The following is a 20,540-nucleotide window of genomic DNA, read 5'->3' on the forward strand; positions in this document are numbered from 1 at the left end:
CTGGAGTTTAGAAGAAGGGGAAAGGATCACATTGGAACAAATAATTCTGAAGGTGTTTGACAGGGTTGATACTGAGAGGTCCTTCTCCCTCTCAGCTGGGGATCTAAAAGATAGTGTGGGGTGTTTGGGGATAGGGGCGTGTAACAGCTTTGACAAGGGCATGGAGATAGCAAGAACTGCACATGCTGAAGTCAGGGTCAATGCAGTGTGGAGCAGGAGGAACACAGCAGGTCAGTCAGCAACAGAGCAGCAGTAGAGTCGATGTTTCAGGCCTGGACCCTTCATCAGGACAATGCTGAATAATTTGGTCTCTTGAGTGTTTGAGATGTGGGGAGCAGGTGGTAGAAGGAGAGTTGAAGTTCAAGATCAGACATGATTGTATTGAAAGGAGGGAGCAGGCTGAATGGTGTACTCCTGCTCCTGTTACTGATATTCTTTTAGCAATGCACCTTTATAAAGAACATTGGTTTACAGATATCACTGGCAGTTTCCTCCACACATATAGTTCCAGTCTTTGTGTCTTGTGTAACATGGTGCTTTAGGTACTTCAAGAACGGAAGATTAAAGGTAATAGGAGCTAAATCAAATTAAATGAGGAAAGGTAATTCAACCTCTCAAACCTACTTCACCAGTTAATAAGATAATTACTGATCTAGTTGTGGTTTTTACTCCCCATCAGTCCCCCATAACCATCAACTCATTCGTTGATCAAAACTCTGTCTTATTATCAATATATTCATATATGAAGCATCTGCTGCTCTCTGAGGGAGAGAATTCCACAAGAGTCATAGCCCTCTGAAAGAAGGCATTCCTCCTCATCAGAGATAGTAGGAACTGCCAATGCTGGAGAATCTGAGCTAACAAGGTGTAGAGCTGGATGAACACAACAGGCCAAGCAGCATCAGAGGAGCAGGAAAGCTGACATTTTGGCTTGAGACCCTTCTTCAGGAAAGTTTTTCTCATTCTTCCTCATCTCCATCTTAAATGATAAACTGCTTGTTCTTAAACAATGTCCTCGTTAAATTAGTTTTAGATTCCCCAGTGAGAGGCAAAATCATCTCAGAATCTACCCTGTTAGACCTCTTCGACCCCTGTAGGATTGTCCCTCACTCATCTAAACTCCAATGAGTACAAACCTAGCCTACTCAAACTTTCCTCATGAGACAACAAGAATCAGTCAAATGAACCTTCTCTGAACTGCTTTAATTTTGTCCATCCCTCAGACAGTAGGTGTAAAGGAGTCTTTTACAGAATATAAGCTGGTGATTAGTGGAACTACACAGCGATCAGTGTTGGGTCCACACAGATGGACTTGGGTAGGTTAGGAGAGAGAAAGGGGCAAATAGAATATAAGGTGAAAAAGTGTGTGGCTATACATTTTGGTGGGAAGAAAAGAGGTGCAGAGTATATTCTAAATGGGGAAAGAGTTCAGAAATCTGAAGCACGAAGGGAGTTCCTAGTTCAAGGTTCTCTAAAGGCTAATGTATGGGTTCCAATGGCAGTTAGGAAGGCAAATTCAATGTTAGTATTCATTTCAAGAATATTATAGTACAAAAGCAGACATGTACTGCTGAGGCTGTATAAGGTTTTGGTGAGACGGCATTTGGAATATTGTGAGCAGTTTTTGGCCATATCAGAGCTAGGATGCAGGCCTTGCAGGGCAGCAGAGGAGATTCATGGAAATGACCCCAGAAATTAACGTCTTGTAATATGAGGTTGAGGACTTTGGACCTGTACTCGATAGAGTTTAGAAGGATGAGCAGGGATCTGATTGAAACTTGTAGAATACTGAGATTGAATGTAGAGAAAATCTTTCTGCTAATAAGAGACTAGGACCGAAGGCACAGCCTCAGAGTGATGACCCTTTAGAACTGAGATGAGGAGAAATTTCTTCTTGGTGGTTAACCTGTGGAATTCATTCCCGCAGAGGATTGTGGAGACAAAGTTGTTGAATGTATTTAACACAGAGGTAGATATATTCTTCATTAGGGAGGGAATTAAGGGTTACAGGGAGAAGGCAGGAGAATGGTATTGAGAAATGCATCAGCCATGATCAAGTTATGGGGCAGATTTGATGGGGTGAATGGCAACTTCTGCCCCTAGGTTTTATGATCTTACTTAGGAAGAAGTCCAAAACCATACAAAGCATTCCAGATAAAGTCTCATTAAGACCCTCCACTGTTGTACTCCCCTACATTTATGCTCCATCCCTCTTGCAATAAAGGCCATCCTTCCACTTGTTGCCCTAATGACATGCTGTACCTGCATATGACCTGTGGAGATTCCTTTTCAAGGACATCTAGATCCCCCGAAGCACAGTGTCGTGCAGTACCTTTCCATTTAAAAAGAAGTGAGCGGTAATATCGCTGAAACTGTGAATTGCTTAGTGAATGGGACAGTCTAAATGTAGATAGGATGTTTCTCCTCACCCCTTACGGTAACGTCCTCTGATATACCCCACAACCCTCAGTGTAACACTCTCTGAAATAACCCACACTCCTCATTTCAACATTGATGTACCCCACATTTCCACTGCAACACACTCTGATATACTGCACAGCCTCACTGGAACGTTCTCTGATATCACCACACCTCTCACTGTAACATTCTGATAAATCCCACACTCCTTATTAATATGCAGTCTGATATGTCCCACAATCCTTACTGTGACATTCTGATTTATCCCACATCATTCACTGTAATACTAACACACCTCTCACTATAGCACTCTGACATAGCCCACACTCCTCTCTCTAACACTGGTATATTACATATCCCTCCTTATAACACTGATACACCACATTCCGATAACAACATGCAGAAATATACCACAGAGTTCACTGTAACCCTCTCTGTTATAACACTTCTGGTATACTCTACATCCCCCACTGTAAAACTCGGTTACACCTACACCCCTCACTGTAAAAGTCTGGGAGACACCACATGTCTTGCTGTAACATGATGGTATATCCCACACCCCTCACTGTAAAACACTGGCACACCCTGCACCTCCTACTGTAACATTGATATACCTATACCTCTCACTGTAACACTCTCACGTATCCCACATCCCTCACTGTAACACTGGTACCCCTTACTGTTGCACTGGTACCTTTCATTGTAAGACTGGTATACCTCTCATAGTAGCACAGGTACGCTACTCACTGTAACACTGACACACACACACACACACACATTTTGCTAACAGACAGCCAGTTCAACCATATGGCGGATCCATCAAGAAACATGCTCAGAAGAAAGTGGCAGGAGAATGGAACCTCCCCTGCAAGAGGGAATGTGGCAGGGGTTCTGAGAGAGGATTCGTAGGACAGCCTGTGCCCTAATATTAAGCTGAGTTGCAGTGGTATTGCTGAGGTATTCAGCATTTAGTTGCAAATGGACAGGTATAGCAATGTTGTCCATCAATTGCACTGCTGTCTTTAAGCTTTGTTCAAAATGTGATTCCCACACAATTTGCATGCACTTTTTCTTGCATCAAAAATTGTCAACTCAGGTCAGGATGGACATCCTTTGATTTGAATGTCTGAGTTTTTACAGGCAGGAATTGGTGATGTTTGTAGATCCCTAGTGGATTTGCTGTTTACCAGTCTGTGTACTACATCAGCTTTGGCTTGTTAAATTGTGCATCGATCTGTGGTTGGTTTCAGCTCCAGATTCAATTTCTTTTCTGAGATTGATTTTCTCTCGTGTGTTCCCCCTACTATCTCTGCCATCCCCTGTCTCTCTCTCTTGTTCTGCCTCTCTCTGTTGTTCCCTTTCCCTCTTTCTCTCTGTTGATCTCTTTCTCTCTCTCTGTCTCTATTGCTCCACCTCTTTCTCTCTCTCCCTCTCCCCCTCCCCATCTCTCTGACCCTCTCTCTCTTCTGCTTGTTGTCTATCTGTCACTCCCTCTCCCTATCTCTGTTGCTGTTGTGAATCTTTGTGTTGCTTTCACTATCAGTGGGATTGGTCACCTTTTACAGTCATAGAGGTGTACAACACGGAAACAGACCCTTTGGTCCAATTGTCCATGCCACCCAGATATTCTAAATTAATCTAGTCTCATTTGCCAGTAATTGGCTCATATCCCTTTAAACCATTCCTATTCATGGACCCATCCAGATGCCTGTTAAATGTTGTAATTGTATCTGCCTCCACCATCTCCTCTGATAGGTTGCTCCATCCATGCACCATCCTCTTCATGAAAATGTTCCCTTAGGCCTCTTTTAAATCTTTCTCCTCTCATCTTAAACCAATACTGTCTCTTGTTTTTGATTCCCCGACCCTGGTAAGAAGGCATTGGCTATTCACCCTATCTATGTCCCTCGCGATTTTATAAACCTCTACAAGGTGTTCCTTCAGCCTCTGGGTTGCCTCTGTTTTGAGCTAATAAGGTGTATATTTTCACTCTCCTTTCTCCACTGTTACCTGTATCTCTGTCCTCTCTTTTCTATCACCTTGTCCTTTTTCTTTCTTTTTAGCTGTTTGGTAGTATGCTCTCTCTTTGTGCCTTTTCTCCCTCTCTGTTTGACACTCCTCCCCCAGAGCTGGGGTCTCCTTTTATCCAGTGAGCTTCAATGTGTCTTCTGCCTTTTTCTCTCTCACTCACTTCCTGCGTATTTGATTAGAACAGGTTCTGTACTTCCCTTTTGCAGATTTTGCTTGAGTGTTCTGAATGTGAGCAACTTTCCAGTTCCTGGTTTAGGTATTTGTTTAACTTTTTATTGACATTTTATTGCCAATGAATTATGTTGTAACTGCAGCTTGTAGTTTGTGTTGTATTGTCTCTGTTTTGCTGTCATGAGGTTGCTCAGTCAGTCTGTCCTTCATTCTCTCACTTTGTTTTGATTTGTGTTTCTTTGTTCTCCTTTGTGTATTCACCACATTCAACGTTCACTTCCCCCACTGCCTTCAATGTTCACTCCCTCCACCACCGTCAGCATTTTCACTCAGTCTCCCACCTTCAACATTTTCAGATCCTCATTTGCAGACGTTCAAAGGCAGCAGTGTGTACCATTTACAAGATGCACTACAGAAATTCACCAAGACTTCTTAGACAGCACCTTCCAAACTCTCGACCACTACCATCCAGAAGCTTTTACATGGGAACCTGCTGTTCCTTCAATGTCACTGGGTCAGTGTCCTGGAACTTCCTTTTTAGTGACATTGTGGGTCAACCTACAGCACGTGGACTGCAGTGGTTCAAGAAGGTAGCGCATCCCCACCTTCTTGAGGGGCCAGTTAGGGATGGGCAATAAATGCTGGCCAGCCAGCAATGACCATATGATGTTTTTAAAAAGGACTTTGACTCGTCCATTGTTAAAGACCTCTGCTTCTTTTCTTGTCTGTCTCAATATATTACTACTATTCATTTGCTAATTTGGTCTGCGCTTCTCTGTATTTTCACACTGATACTCCACACCTCCACATATCTGTGTAACCTCCTCCACCCCCTATTCCCTTCCCTATGTTTGTAAACTCTTCCAGCCTCAAAATCCCTTCCTATCCCTCACCTCATATTGCCCCAACACCCTTCCTATTTCTGTATCCTCCTCCAGCCCTTACACCTTTCCTTAGCTCTGTAAACTCCTCCAGCCCCAACACCCTCCCTATCTCTGTAACCTTCTCCAGCCCCCACACCATTCCCCTATCTCTGTCACCTCCTCCAGCCCCAACACTCATCCCTATGTCTGTAGCCTCCTTCAAGTCTCTATGTCCCTCCCTACTTTAACCTGATACAGCTCCAAAACCCACCCTATCTTTGTAAACTCCTCCAATTCTGGCCTTTTGAATATCCCTGATTCCCATCTCTCCACCTCACAGTGTCTTCTCTTTTAAGATGCTCCTTAAAACTGATATTTGGACTGGAGGATTGGTCACCTGTTATTAATATTGCCTCATGCGACTCAAATGTGTCAAATGTTATCATCTGTAAAATCATGGAATTGCTACAGTGCGGAAGGAAGTCATTTAGCCGCATATGCCTAGAGCGTTTCAATTCCCTAATGCCTAACTCCTTCCTTTACCCTTGCATACCATTTCTATCCAAGTAACCATCCGATGCCCTCCTGAATGTCTCAATTGAACTTGTTTCCACCTCATTTACAGGCACTGCATTCCAGACCATAACTATTTGCTGCACGAGAAAGATTATTCTCGCTTTATCCTTTCTTTGTTAACACTTCACTTTAAATCCATGCCCCTTTTGTTCTTGTTTCTTTTGAGCATGAGCAGCTTCTCCCTACCTACTCTATCCAGCCTGTTGTAATTTTGTAAACCTTTATCAGATCACCTCACAGCCACCTTCTCACTTGGGAAAGTCTTGGGACTTTTTACTTAACAAGATAAATGAATCCTTGGTAACTATTGCAAAGGGAGTGGAATGTAAAAGTTGTGAAGTTTAACTACAGCTGTGCAGGGTCAAGATGAAGCTGATAGCCTGAGAATTTGCAGAGTTTTGATCTGCGCATTTGTATAAAGGATAGAATTGGTTAGGAGATTCACTTACCTGATTGCTGAGGTGATAGGGCTTGTCTTGTAAACGGCTTTTCCCGATCCCTGTTGAAGTTCAGAAGAACAAGAGGTGATCTTTTAGAAACTTGTAACATCCTGAGGGATTGGATTGGGTGAATATCCAGAAGCTGTTTCCTCTTGTGGGTTAAAATGAGGGGATACAGCTGAAGAATAAAAAGATACTCCTTTCAAGATGAAGATGAGGAGAATGCCTTTATCTGTAAGGATTTCCCGACTTCAAAGAGCATTGTCCTGGAAGAGGGTGTTGCATGCTGTGCTCATGTTCAGGGCCTGCGCTCAAGGGAGGGCCCAACCTCATTGGCTGCATGATAGTATGAAATCTCTCAGGAATGGGAGAGGGTCAAATTTGCAGCGCACTCTCATTTAAGTAGATAGCATCCCTGAGGAGTGTTTGCTGTAATCATAGCTCGGTTCTATCCCATGCTTGCCATCGTTTGGTCAATTTGTGAGCCAATCAGTAGCAAATATGGGACAAAATCAGACTGTGATTGGAGGAGGAGCAAGAAGAAAAGTGGCAACATCGAGAATAGGAGTTGGGATAGGATCACGGGATAGGAGTTGCCTGGCCAGATGGATGGAGTGAGTCAGTGAGATGGAGGGAGACTGTAAGATGGGAGACTAAGGCTGGAGGAGGTAGGGAGGTAGGGAGACTACAAGAAAGGGGGAGGGAAACAGGAAGAGAGGTTGTAAAAGAGGGTGAATTGTTTTAAATCTGCCAACAATGGACCACATATCTGACTAGGAGCCAAGAAATCACCAAGTAAGTAATTTCCTTGCAAATGAGTATGGAATCTCTAGCTTAAGGCTGCACATGGCCGTTGTCTCCCATGAACTAGCGGTATTATTACAGAATATCATAGAATCCCTACAGTGTGGAAACAGGTCATTCGGCCCAACAAAATACATCGCTCCTCCAAACAGCATCCCACACTGACCCATTCTCCTGCACCTACATGTCTACCCGTGCCTACCCAAACATTCCTGGACACTATGGGCAATTTAGCATGACCAATCCACCTAGCCTGCACATCTTTGGACTGAGGGAGGAAATCAGAGCACCTGGAGAATACCCACACAGACACAGGGAGAATGCCCAAATTCCACATAGACAGTCCCCCAAGAGTAGAATTGAACTGGGGCCCCTGGCACTGTGAGGCAGCAGTGCTAGCCACTGAACCACCGTGCCACCCAAAATTATTGTTAGACTATTCATCTAGAAACTTAGAATCATCTGATAACCTGGGTTTAATGTGACCATGGAAGATAGTGGAATTTGAATTAAATTGCAAAAATATAATCTAGAATTAAGATTCTAATGATAACCATGAAAGGGAAGGAAACTACCACCCTTACATCTGACCTGGTCCCCCACTCTAGACCCCCAGAAATGTGGTTGACTCTTAATTATTCTAAAGGTTGGGTAATAACTGCTAACCTATCCAGCAATGCCCACATCCTGTGAATTAATTTTTAAAAGGAGCTATTACATTACATATCATCAAAATTGCAGTGCTATTGTAATAAACACTCTGCTGATTCCAAGTTTGAAAGTGTGATTAAGGGGAAAGGGTAGTAATTGCCCGATTAAAATATTCCAGCTGTGTTGGAAACACATTATCTGTGACCTCTCGTCTGTAATAGGTCTGTTTAGGGCGTTGGCTTTTTAAGTATAGAAGCGCATGCCAGTTGTTTGAAAAAATGTCTAATTTATGCCTGTTATCTTGTGCAATTTTAACTAGTGTGGGGTCTACTAATAGAGTGTTGGTGATTATTGGGGGCAGTGTAGACTTCTTCTAATTCTGTTTCTGTGTGAGTTCACATATCTCACGTGTCAACACAAATACTGAGGGCTGTGTAAATGTGTGACTGAATAAATCAGGTAGTGTGAATGGGAAAGTAACCCCCAAAAATCAAATGTGAGGCTGGACGAACACAGCAGGCCAAGCAGCATCTCAGGAGCACAAAAGCTGACGTTTCGGGCCTAGACCCTTCATCAGAGAGGGGGATGGGGGGAGGGAACTGGAATAAATAGGGAGAGAGGGGGAGGCGGACCGAAGATGGAGAGTAAAGATGATAGGTGGAGAGAGTGTAGGTGGGGAGGTAGGGAGGGGATAGGTCAGTCCAGGGAAGACGGACAGGTCAAGGAGGTGGGATGAGGTTAGTAGGTAGCGGGGGGTGGGCTTGGGGTGGGAGGAAGGGATGGGTGAGAGGAAGAACCGGTTAGGGAGGCAGAGACAGGTTGGACTGGTTTTGGGATGCAGTGGGTGGGGGGGAAGAGCTGGGCTGGTTGTGTGGTGCAGTGGGGGGAGGGGACGAACTGGGCTGGTTGAGGGATGCAGTAGGGGAAGGGGAGATTTTGAAACTGGTGAAGTCCACATTGATACCATATGGCTGCAGGGTTCCCAGGCGGAATATGAGTTGCTGTTCCTGCAACCTTCGGGTGGCATCATTGTGGCAGTGCAGGAGGCCCGTGATGGACATGTCATCAAGAGAATGGGAGGGGGAGTGGAAATGGTTTGCGACTGGGAGGTGCAGTTGTTTTTTGCGAACTGAGCGGAGGTGTTCTGCAAAGCGGTCCCCAAGCCTCCGCTTGGTTTCCCCAATGTAGAGGAAGCCGCACCGGGTACAGTGGATGCAGTATACCACATTGACAGATGTGCAGGTGAACCTCTGCTTGATGTGGAATGTCATCTTGGGGCCTGGGATGGGGGTGAGGGAGGAGGTGTGGGGACCTCTACATTGGGGAAACCAAGCGGAGGCTTGGGGACCGCTTTGCAGAACACCTCCGCTCAGTTCGCAAAAAACAACTGCACCTCCCAGTCGCAAACCATTTCCACTCCCCCTCCCATTCTCTTGATGACATGTCCATCATGGGCCTCCTGCACTGCCACAATGATGCCACCCGAAGGTTGCAGGAACAGCAACTCATATTCCACCTGGGAACCCTGCAGCCATATGGTATCAATGTGGACTTCACCAGTTTCAAAATCTCCCCTTCCCCTACTGCATCCCTCAACCAGCCCAGTTCGTCCCCTCCCCCCACTGCACCACACAACCAGCCCAGCTCTTCCCCCCCACCCACTGCATCCCAAAACCAGTCCAACCTGTCTCTGCCTCCCTAACCGGTTCTTCCTCTCACCCATCCCTTCCTCCCACCCCAAGCCGCACCCCCGGCTACCTACTAACCTCATCCCACCTCCTTGACCTGTCCGTCTTCCCTGGACTGACCTATCCCCTCCCTACCTCCCCACCTACACTCTCTCCACCTATCATCTTTACTCTCCATCTTCGGTCCGCCTCCCCCTCTCTCCCTATTTATTCCAGTTCCCTCCCCCCATCCCCCTCTCTGATGAAGGGTCTAGGCCCGAAACGTCAGCTTTTGTGCTCCTGAGATGCTGCTTGGCCTGCTGTGTTCGTCCAGCCTCACATTTTATTATCTTGGAATCTCCAGCATCTGCAGTTCCCATTATCCCCAAAAATCAAATGATAGCCTTGGAGTGGGAAGGCAGTTTCCACCCCCCCCCCCGCCCCCCTTTTAGACGGAGGCAATGGCCTAGTGGTATTATTGCTGGACTGTCAATCCAAAGACCCAGGTAATGTCCTGGGGATCCAGATTTAAATCCCACCATGGCAGATGGTGGAATTTAAATGGTGGGATTTAAATTCAATAAATATTTGAAATTAAAAGTGTAATGATGTCCCTGTATCCATTGTTGATTGTTGTGAAAACCCATCTGGTTCACAAATGTCCTTTAGGGAGGAAGCTGCCATCATTACCTGGTCTGGCATATATGCGACTTTAGACCCACAGCAATGTGGTTGACTCTTGACTACCCTCTGGGCAATTAGAGATGGGCAATAAACGCTGGCCTAGCCAGTGATGCCAAATAAGTTTAATGTGAAAGGGTTTAAGTTAAAGGAAATGTGAGAGGCAAGTTTTTTTACACAGGTTGGTAAGTGCCTGGAATGCGCTGCTAGAGAAGGTGGTGGAGATGGGTACAATGGCAACATTTAAAAGGTATTTTGATGATACTTAAATATGCAGGGGATGGAGGGTAATGGGATGCGTAGAGGCAGGAAGTTTTTCATTTTGGAAGATACCACGTGACAGTGGAGTCTTGGTGGACTGAATGCTGCACTGTTCTTTGTCAGTCTTTGTAAGCTCTGTCAGTCTGGAGCTGCCCTGCCCTGACATTTGCTGTGAATGTAGCAGACACAGGGAAGTTGTTGCATGGCTTTGTGAGAAGCGCTTTGGGGACCCTGTTAGATAAGGTGGCACAGGGGTTAGGCTTCCTCCTTCCCCAGGACCAGCTGTGTAGGTACCAACTGTTCTGTGGTTGCCATCAGGGTCAGTGTGGTCTCAGCCATTTGGAGGAATGCCTGCTGTTGTATGAAGACAGCCAATGTGAGATGCGCCACCAGGGTTTTGAGAGCTTGACACATGTCAGATGCCAATGTCTGTAGATGTGGGAGGGGGTGTGACCAGAGCCTACATAATGTTTCCTGAGAGGTTGACTAACAAAGAGCTCCTTTGGAGCACGTGGTGAGCTGAAGCTGCCAGGAACCCATCCAAATGTCCACATCAAAGATTCTCAGTGCCAAGGTTTTATAGCAAGTTCGCAGAGATAGGAGTCTGAATATTGATGAACTAACTTGTGGTGTTAAGAAGGTAACAATGGTTTACCAGGCTAATTGCTGGAATGGCAAAATTTATGTATGGAGAGAGACTGGTTGGATTAGGATTTGACAAATATCAGTTCCCTTAATCAGCAACTTGCTGCTGTCTAGTGAGAAACTCACTTCTCAGCAAGTACATAAAAGATACCTTGGGGCTCCCCAGGTCAAGATAGACCTTGATGGATTCATCATCCAATTCTGCTCACCTTGATCAGACCCCTGTAAGATTCCGCTCAAGATTCCTTAATCGGGGAATGTTGCAATTCTTGACTGTGTTGCCGACTTGACAATGGAATGGGAAGGGTCTCAGGTGTGGCCCAGTGTTTGAGACAATTACAAATCACACTGCCTCAGTGCCTCTGCTAATAAATAACCTGAGTGTAAACCTCCCAGTCTTCGACATCTAATGACCAAACTTGTGCAACCATCAGAAAATAGGAACAGGAGTAGGCTCAGCATTTCAAATCTGTTCTGCCATTCAAAATTATCACGATCATCCAACTCAATCTGTTACTTCCACTTTCCCCATACCCTTTGATCCCTTTAGCTCTACGCTGTAAGAACTGAACTAACTCCTTGAAAATATTCAATGTTAGCCTTGAACTGCTTTCCTTGGCAGGCAATTCCACAGGCTAACCATGAGAGAGTGAAGACATTTCTCCTCATTTCAGATGGTAGATGGAGTTTAATTTAGATAAATGTGAGGTGCTGCATTTTCAAAAGGCAATTCAATGTAGGATTTGTATGCTTAATGGTAAGATCCTGAGGAGTGTTGCAGAACAAAGAGACCTTGGGGTGCACGTTCATGCTTCTTTGAAGGTGGAATCGCAGGCAGACAGGGTAGTGATAGTGTTTGGTACATCTGCTTTCATTAGTCGTTGCATTGAGTACAGGGGTTGGGATGTCATGTTGTGGTTGTACAGGACGTTGGTTAGACCACTTCTGAAATACTGCATTCAGTTCTAGCTTTCGTGCTATAGGAAAGATGTTGTTAAACTTGAAAGAGTACAGAAAAGATTTACAAATATGTTGCCATGGTTGGGGTCGAGTCTTCATGGGGGGGCTGAATAGGCCAGGGCAATTTTCCCTGAAGTGTCAGACGCTGACGGGTTTATAAAATCTTGAGGAGCATGGATAAAGTGAATAGTCAAGGTATTGTTCCTAGAGTAGGGGAATTCAAAACTAGAGGGCATAATTAAGGTAAGCGAGGAAAGGTATAAAAGGGGCCCAACGGGCATGTTTTTCACACAGAGGTGGTACGTGTATGGAATGAGCTGCCAGACGAAGTGGTGGAGGCTGGTACAATTACAACATTTAAAAGGCATCTGGATGTGTACATGATAGGAAGGGTTTTGGGGATATGGGCCAAATGCTAGCACATGAGATTAGGTTGATTTGGGATATCTGGTCAGCACGAACGAATTGGACCAAAGGGTCTGTTTCTGCACTGTACAGCTCTATGACCATGACTCAGACCTAAGTGGGCAGCCCTTAAACAGTGACCCTCAGGCTCTGGATTTCCTGGTTATCTGGAACATCCTTCCTGTGTTTATCCCATCTAGTTGTGTGGGAATTATATTGATTCCTATGAGATCTCCCCTCAGTCTTCTAAACTCCAGTGATTATTGTCCCAACTAATCCAGATTGCCTGTTTATATTGTCGATCTTGGCATCCAAGGAATCAGTCTGGTAAACTTTCATTGCACTCCCTGCAAAGGCAGATGATTCTTTCTCAGACAAGGAGACCAAAACTGCGCACAATACTGCAAGTGACAACTCACCAGGGCCTGGGTACAATTGCAGTAAGATATCCCTGCTCCTGCACTTGAATCTTCTCACTGTGAAGGCTAACATACCATTTGCTTTCTTCACACCCTGCTGCACCTAGAATTGTAGAATCCCAACAGCGTGGGAGCAGGTTATTCAGCCCATCAATAGCACCCCACCCAGACCCAACCTCCTATCCTTTCCCTGTAACCCTACATTTTCCATGGTTAACCCACCTAGTCTGCACATCCCGGCCACAGTTAGCAATTAAGCATGGCCAACCACCTAACCTACACAACTTTGGACTGTGGGAGGAAACTGAAGATCGGAGAAAATCCACACAAGCATGGGGAGAATCTATAAACTCCATACATAGTCGCCTGAGGCTGGAATTGAGCCCAGATCCCTGGCGCTGTGGGGCAGCAGTGCTAACTACAGAGCCACCATGCCGCACTATGCTGCATGCTTTCTTTCAGCAACTGGTGTACACGGACACCCAGGCCTTGTTGCCCCCCCCCCCCTTGCCCCAATCTATCACTATTTAGATGATAACTCACCTTCCTGTTTGTCCTGCCAAAATGGGTAATCTCTCATTTTTCCCACATGGCACTGTATTTGCTATGCATTTGCCTACTGACTCAACTTGTCCAAAGCATGCTGAAACACCTTTGCATTCTCCTCACAGTTCACATTCCCACACAGTTTCTGTGTGTGTGTCTGTTTGTCTGTGTTAGTGACAGTGTGTGCATTGTCATGTAAGTGTCTGTTTATGTGTCTGCCTGCCTATTCGTGTTTGTGTGTCTAGAATTTGTGTGTCTGCCTGTCAGTAGGGCTGTGTGCGTACATGACTATTAGTGAGTCTCTATATATAAGACCATAAGACACAGGAGCAGAATTAGGCTGTTCAGCCCATCAAATCTGCTGTGCATTTGATCAAGGCTGATATATTTTTCAAACTCATTCTCCTGGCCTTCTGTCTGTACTTCTTGATTCCCTCACTAATGAAGAACCTATCTGTCTTATATACAGTCAATAATTTGGCCTTGAAAGCCCTTGTGAGTCCCACTAGTTAACCTCCTGCTGGCTGAAGGAATTCCTCCTCATCTTAGTTCTAAGAGATCAGTTTCACTCTGAAACTGTGCCCTTGTGTCCTAGTTTCTAAACATCATATCCAAATTCACTCTATCCAGGCCTCTCAATATTCTGTAAGTTTCATTCCTATCTCCCTTCATCCTTCTTCATCAAATACAGACCTAGAGTCCTCAAATGCTCTTCTTAAGCCCTTCATTCCTGGGATCATTCTTGTAAAGCTCCTCTGGACCCCCTCAATTCCAGCACATCCTATATTAAATATGGTCTAAAATTGATCACAATATTCAAATAAATTCTAACCAGAGTCTTATACAGCCTCAGCAGTACATCCCTTCTCATATTCTAGTTGTCTTGAAAGAATGCTAACATTGCATTTGCCTTCCAAACTGCCAACTGAACTTGAATGTTAACCTAAAGAGAAACCTGAACCAGGACTCCCCAAGTCTTTCCCTGTTTAGAAAATAGTCTACCCCTCTAGTCTTCCTACTAAAGTACGTAAACTCAGACTTTCCTACACTGCTCCATATGCCACTTCTTTGCCCATCTCCTAGCCTGCACAGTCCTTCTGCAGCTTCCTTACGTCCTGAGCACTGCCTGCCCTGTCACCTATCTTTGTGTCAAGTACAAACATTGTAATAATGCCCTCAATTCCTTTGACCAGTTCATTAATGTGTCACTTGAATAGTTGTGGTTGCAACACAGACGTCTGCGCAAGTCCACAGTCACCAGCTGTCATCCTGAAAAAGACACCTCTATCCTTACTCCCTGCTTTCTGTCAGTCAGCCAGTCCTCTATCCATGCCAGTATCTTGCCATTAACACCATGGGATCTTATTTAGCAACTACCTTTGTGCAACAAAGTGTAGCACCTTGTCAAAAGCCTTTTAGAAATCCAAATAGATCACATGGATCTCCTTTGTCAAATTTACTCGTTACCTCCTCAAAAATTCCAACAGAGTTTTCAGCCATGACCTCCTCTTGATGAGGTCCTGCTGACTCTGCCCTATTTTACCAAACACTTCCAAGTACTCTGCAATCTCTTCCTCAATAAGGTACTCTAAAATCTTAACAGGAGAGGTCAGGCTAACTGGTCGATAGTTTCCGGTCTTCTACTTCCCTCCCTTCTTAAATAGCGGTACATTAGGTATTTCTAGCCTTCGAGGAGTGATTCTTGAAAGATCACCAGCAATGCAACTGCAATTTCTTCAGCCATCTTCTTGAGAACTCTAGGGTGTAGCCCATCTGGTCCGGTTGATTTATCTAACTTCAGCTTCTTGAGCACCTTCTCCTTTGTGACGGCCACTACCCTTACCTCTGCTGCCAACTCTCAAGAAGTTCTAGTATGCTGCTGGTGTCTTGTGCTGTGTGTGTATGTCTGCCTGTTAGTGTTTCGTAGAATCCCCGTGGTGTGAAAGCAGGCCGTTCAATATCCACACTGAACCTCTGAAGGGCATCTCAACTAGAACCACCCCCCCTACCCTATCCCTCTGATCCACCATTTCCCAAATTCACATGGCCTACATATCCCTGGACACTAATGGCAATTTAGCACGGCCAATCCACCCTAACCTGTACATCTTTGGACTGTGGAAGGAAACCAGAACACTTGGAGGAAACCCACATGGACACTGGGAGAATGTGCAAACTCCACACGGGCACCTGAGGGCAGAATCGAACCCGGGTCTCTGGTGCTGTGAGGCAGCAGTGCTAACCACTGAGCCACTATGCCACCATTTGTGCATTTTTCTGCCTGATAGTGCCTCTGCATATGTGGCTATTAATGTCTGTGTGTGTGCCTGCCTGTTTATGCTCTGTGTGTGTTTGTGTACATGTCTGCCTATTGGTGTCTGTGTATGTGTGTCTGCTTATTCATTCTAGTGTGTGTGTGTGTGTGAGTGTGTGGGTATGTACACCTGTTTGTTCCTCTGTGTGTGTGCACCGACCTGTGAAACCAATCTGAAGCCCAACTAACCTACACTATTCCATTATCATCCGTATGTTTATCCAATGACCATTAAAATGCTCTTAAAGTTGGCGAGTCTACTACTGTTGCAGGCAGGGCATTCCACGCCCTTACTATTGTCTGAGTAAAGAACCTACCTCTGACATCTGTCCTATATGTATCACCCCTCAGTTTAAAGCTATGTCCCCTCATGCTAGCCATCACCATCCGAGGAAGAAGGCTCTCACTGTCCATCCTATCTAATCCTCTGATCATCTTGTATGCTTCTATTAAGTTGCCTCTTAACCTTATTCTCTCTAATGAAAATAGCCTCAAGTCCTCAGAGTTTCCTCATCAGACCTTCCCTCCATACGAGGCAACATCCTGGTAAATCTCCTCTGCACCCTTTCCAATGCTTCCACATCCTTCCTATAATGCGGCGACGAGAACTGTGCGCAATACTCCGAGTGCGGCCGACCAGAGTTTTGGACAGCTGCAACATGACCTCATGGCTCCAAAACTCAATCCCTCTACCAATAAAACCTAACACACCGTACGCCTTCTTAACAACCCCATCAACTTGGGTGGCAACTGGGATCTATGCACATAGACACCGAGATCCCTCTGCTCGTCCACCCTACCAATAATGTTACCATTGGCCCAGTACTCTGTATTCCTGTTACTTCTTCCAAAGTGAGTCACCTCACACTTTTCCGCATTAAACTCCATTTGTCACCTCTCAGCCCACCTCTGCAGCTTAACTATGTCCCTCTGTAACCTGCAACATCCTTCTGCACTTTACACAACTCCACTGACTTTAGTGTCATCTGCAAATTTGCTAACCCATCCTTCTACAGCCTCATCCATGTCATTTATAAAAATGACAAACAGTAGTGGCCCCAAAACAGATCCTTGCGGTATACCACCAGTAACTGAACTCCAGGATGAACATTTCCCATCAACCACCACCCTCTGTCTTCTTACAGCTAGCCAATTTCTGATCTAAACAGCTAAATCGGCCTCAATCCCATGACTCCATATTTTCTGCAAGAGCCTACCGTGAGGAACCTTATCAAACGCTTTACTGAAATCCATATACACCACATCAACCGCTTTACTCTCATCCACCTGTTTGGTCACCTTCTCAAAGAACTCAATAAGGTTTGTGTGGCACAACCTACCCTTCACAAAACCGTGTTGACTATCCCTGATCAAATTATTCCTTTCCAGATGATTAGAAATCCTATCTCTTATAATCCTTTCTAACACTTGACCCACAACTGAAGTAAGGCTCACTGGTCTATAATTATCAGGGTTGCCTCTACTCCCCTTCTTGAACAAGGGGACAACATTTGCTATCCTCCAGTCTTCTGGCACTATTCCTATATACAATGATGACATAAAGATCAAAGCCAAATGCTCTGCAATCTCTTCCCTAGCTTCCCAGAGAATCCTAGGATACATCCTATCCGGCCCAGGGGACTTAACCTGTTTTCACACCTACCAGAATTGCTAACACCTCCTCCTTATGAACCTTAATCCCGTCTAGTCTAATAGCCTGCATCTCAGTATTCTCATCGACAACATTGTCTTTTTCCTTTGTGAATACTGATGAAAAATGTTCATTTTGGGCCTCTCCAATCTCTTCAGACTCCACACACAACTTCCCACAACTGTCCTTGACTGGTCCTAATCTTACTCTAGTCATTCTTTTATTCCTGACGTACCTATGTGTGTGTGTTCATCCCTCTGTTTCTGTTTAGATAGCAAACTGCAGTTTGCTAGTATTTATCACTAGTCACCCTGTGAATCTGTACTGCTATGATTCACTCAAGCTTTTGATTAGTACATAGCAAACGGATTTGCTTAGATCCAGGGATCACTCTGCACAGACACCTTGGGAACCGATCAGTGAGGGGTACAGTAATGGCTGAGCCTTGGTTGTATTTGGAGCTGGAAGCTGGGCAAGAGTTAGGGTTGGGGGTTGCTGGGGGCAAGGTGGTGGCATGGTTGATTTGGATATGGTGATTTGCCTCTGGGCTATGTATTCACTCTTCAGTGCGTACTCTGACTGTGGGAATGACAGTTCCTCTTTGTCTCGTTGCAGGCTTCGATATCCTTGGGGTGGGGGGCTGCTATGAGAGAAGGCTGGCGTTGACCTCCACGAGGGTTACCACAGCATCGAGAGGCTGGGGGGAGGGGGCTCTCCCCCCGAATGGAGTACAAGCAGTGGATAGTGAGGGAGAGCACTTCGACCACTTCGCCAGCACGACGCAGCAACTGAAAGGGGGCTTGGAAGACGAGACGTCAGCAAGAGACTCTCAACAGGGTTGCCCCCACCCTCCCCACCTTTACCCGCCTGAAGCACTGCGGGGGGTGGGAGATCAACAAGGGAAATGCCTGCCGCCCAGTTCCAGGGGGGCCCTGAGTCCTTCCTGAGGAGCCGCACCTCCGACCTGGGCCTCCTGCTCTGGGCTTTGGAGGCCATGACCTGCTTTGCTCTCCTGTCATGCCAGAAGCAGGATGAGATGTTTCCTGTGGTCACCACCAACTATGGCAAGCTGCGTGGTGTGAGGAAAGAGCTCAACAACGAGATCCTAGGCCCGGTGGTGCAGTACCTCGGGGTACCCTTTGCCACCCCGCCTGTCGGTGGGCGCCGCTTCCAGCCTCCTGAGGCACCCGCCTCCTGGTCCGATGTGCGCAATGCCACCCAATTTGCCCCCGTCTGCCCACAGAACATCCATGGCATGCTGCCCGAGGTCATGCTGCCCGTCTGGTTCCTCTCCAACCTGGATGACGTGGCCACCTACATCCAAGAGCAGAGTGAAGACTGCCTTTACCTCAACATCTACGTACCCATAGAGAACGGTAAGGCCTCCTTGCTCTCCCCCGACAGAAGGGTGTGTGTGTTTGGGGCACTTTGGGGACATTGAATCAGGCATCCAAGCCCATCTCACCAAACCGACCAATCAACCTTTATGAAGGTGGGGCTTGATCTATTTAAACTGGCCTTTGGCCCAATAATGTTTAATTGGCCACCCATCCACAAGTTCAGGGAATCAAACAGTACATCAGGTCTGTGCCAACCCATCTACACTGATCCCACTTGCCTGCACTGGGCCCATAGCCTTGAATATTATGACATTTCAAGTGCTCACCCAAGTATGTTTTAAAGGTTGTGCATTTCTTGCCTCAACTAGAATCATAGAATCCCTACAATCTAGAACTAACCTCCCAGACAGTGCATTCCAGATCCTCCACCATTTTTGCTCAGATCCCCTCTAAACTTCTTGTCCGTTCACCTTAAACGCCTGCCCTTTCATTGGCGAAGTTGGCCTCTCTGTCTGTTTAGCTGTGTTCCCAGAAGGTCACCTACCTGACCTCGTCTGTCATTGGCCTATTCAACCTCACTCAGTCTCTCCGACTGCCGACTGATCCATTGGATAGGGAGCAGCCATCGGATTAGATTGTTCCTGGCTGTTAGTCGGCCCCAGCTGCCATTTTTCCCACCCACCCAATTTCTGTCTTTCTGTTTCATTTGCCCAAGTGACTTGCACCTTGGAATGGCCTGATGATGTTGACAGCAACAGTTGCTGGGAATTTCTGTCTTGGGTTGAGAACAGGGATCAGGCCCCCTGATGTCTCCTCTGACCGACTGACCCCAGTCAGTTGTGGTCCAACTAATGGCTATTTGGAAAGGAACTAATTTCACCCTCTTTTCAGGCAGGACAGTCTGAACGGAAGAGACAGGGTGAGGAGAGGGTGAGAGGCCAGATGTGAGAGAGAGTGAGGAGGTGTGTGGAGAGGGAGCGAGGAGTAGGAAGAAAGTATAGAGCTGGAGGCCTTAAGGGAGGGGAGGAGAAAGAAGGGATGGAGCTAGAAGAGGAAGGAGTCAGGAGAGGCAAGAAGGTGGAACAAGGAGGAGGACAGAAGTGCAAATAGGGAATGCAAGATAATAAAGTGTGAAGCTGGATGAACACAGCAGGCCAAGTAGCATCTCAGGAACACAAAAGCTGACGTTTCGGGCCTAGAGAGGTCTCTTCCTGAGATGCTGCTTGGCCTGCTGTGTTCATCCAGCTTCACACTTTATTATCTTGGATTCTCCAGCATCTGCAGTTCCCATTATCTCTGATACAAAGAGGGAATGGGTGGGATTTTGGATGGGGACAAATTTGGAAAAGAAGTTGGAAGCGAAGAGGGTCGGGAGTGGCAGGGTAACAAGGGGCAGAACCCATAGAGGTGATGGGGCTGGGGTTGTGTGGTTGGGATGGTGATGGACTTGTGGGGTTGGGACAGTGCTGGACTTGTGTGGTCGGAGCGAGGCTGTGCACGGGGCTGGGGGTTGTAGTGTCAGGCACCGGGCTGACGTTGTAGTGTCAGGACAGGGATGGTGTTGTGATGGGGCTGCGTGCATGGAGTCGGAACAGGGCTGGGGTTGTAGGGTCAGGATGGGTCTGGGTTCATAGCATCAGAATGGGGCTAGGGTCATACTGTCAATTTGGACTGCGGCCACGAGTAGGTGTGATTAG

At 46.2% G+C, this 20,540-nt stretch overlaps 1 protein-coding gene across 7 annotated transcripts in view; it reads left to right on the forward strand.

The window, feature by feature from the left end:
• Positions 1–20,540, forward strand: part of LOC125448620 (neuroligin-1-like) — a 404,881-nt gene that overhangs the window by 167,353 nt on the left and 216,988 nt on the right. For all 7 annotated transcript variants that reach the window (XM_048524028.2, XM_048524026.2, XM_048524029.2 and 4 more), the window contains one exon: positions 18,119–18,879. In XM_048524028.2, coding sequence (XP_048379985.1) covers positions 18,408–18,879 — 472 coding nt within the window. In that variant the 5' untranslated portion in view covers positions 18,119–18,407. The remainder of the gene's footprint in view (positions 1–18,118; positions 18,880–20,540) is intronic.

The sequence above is a fragment of the Stegostoma tigrinum genome, chromosome 45, assembly GCF_030684315.1.
Source record: "Stegostoma tigrinum isolate sSteTig4 chromosome 45, sSteTig4.hap1, whole genome shotgun sequence".
NCBI classification, from domain to species: domain Eukaryota; kingdom Metazoa; phylum Chordata; class Chondrichthyes; order Orectolobiformes; family Stegostomatidae; genus Stegostoma; species Stegostoma tigrinum.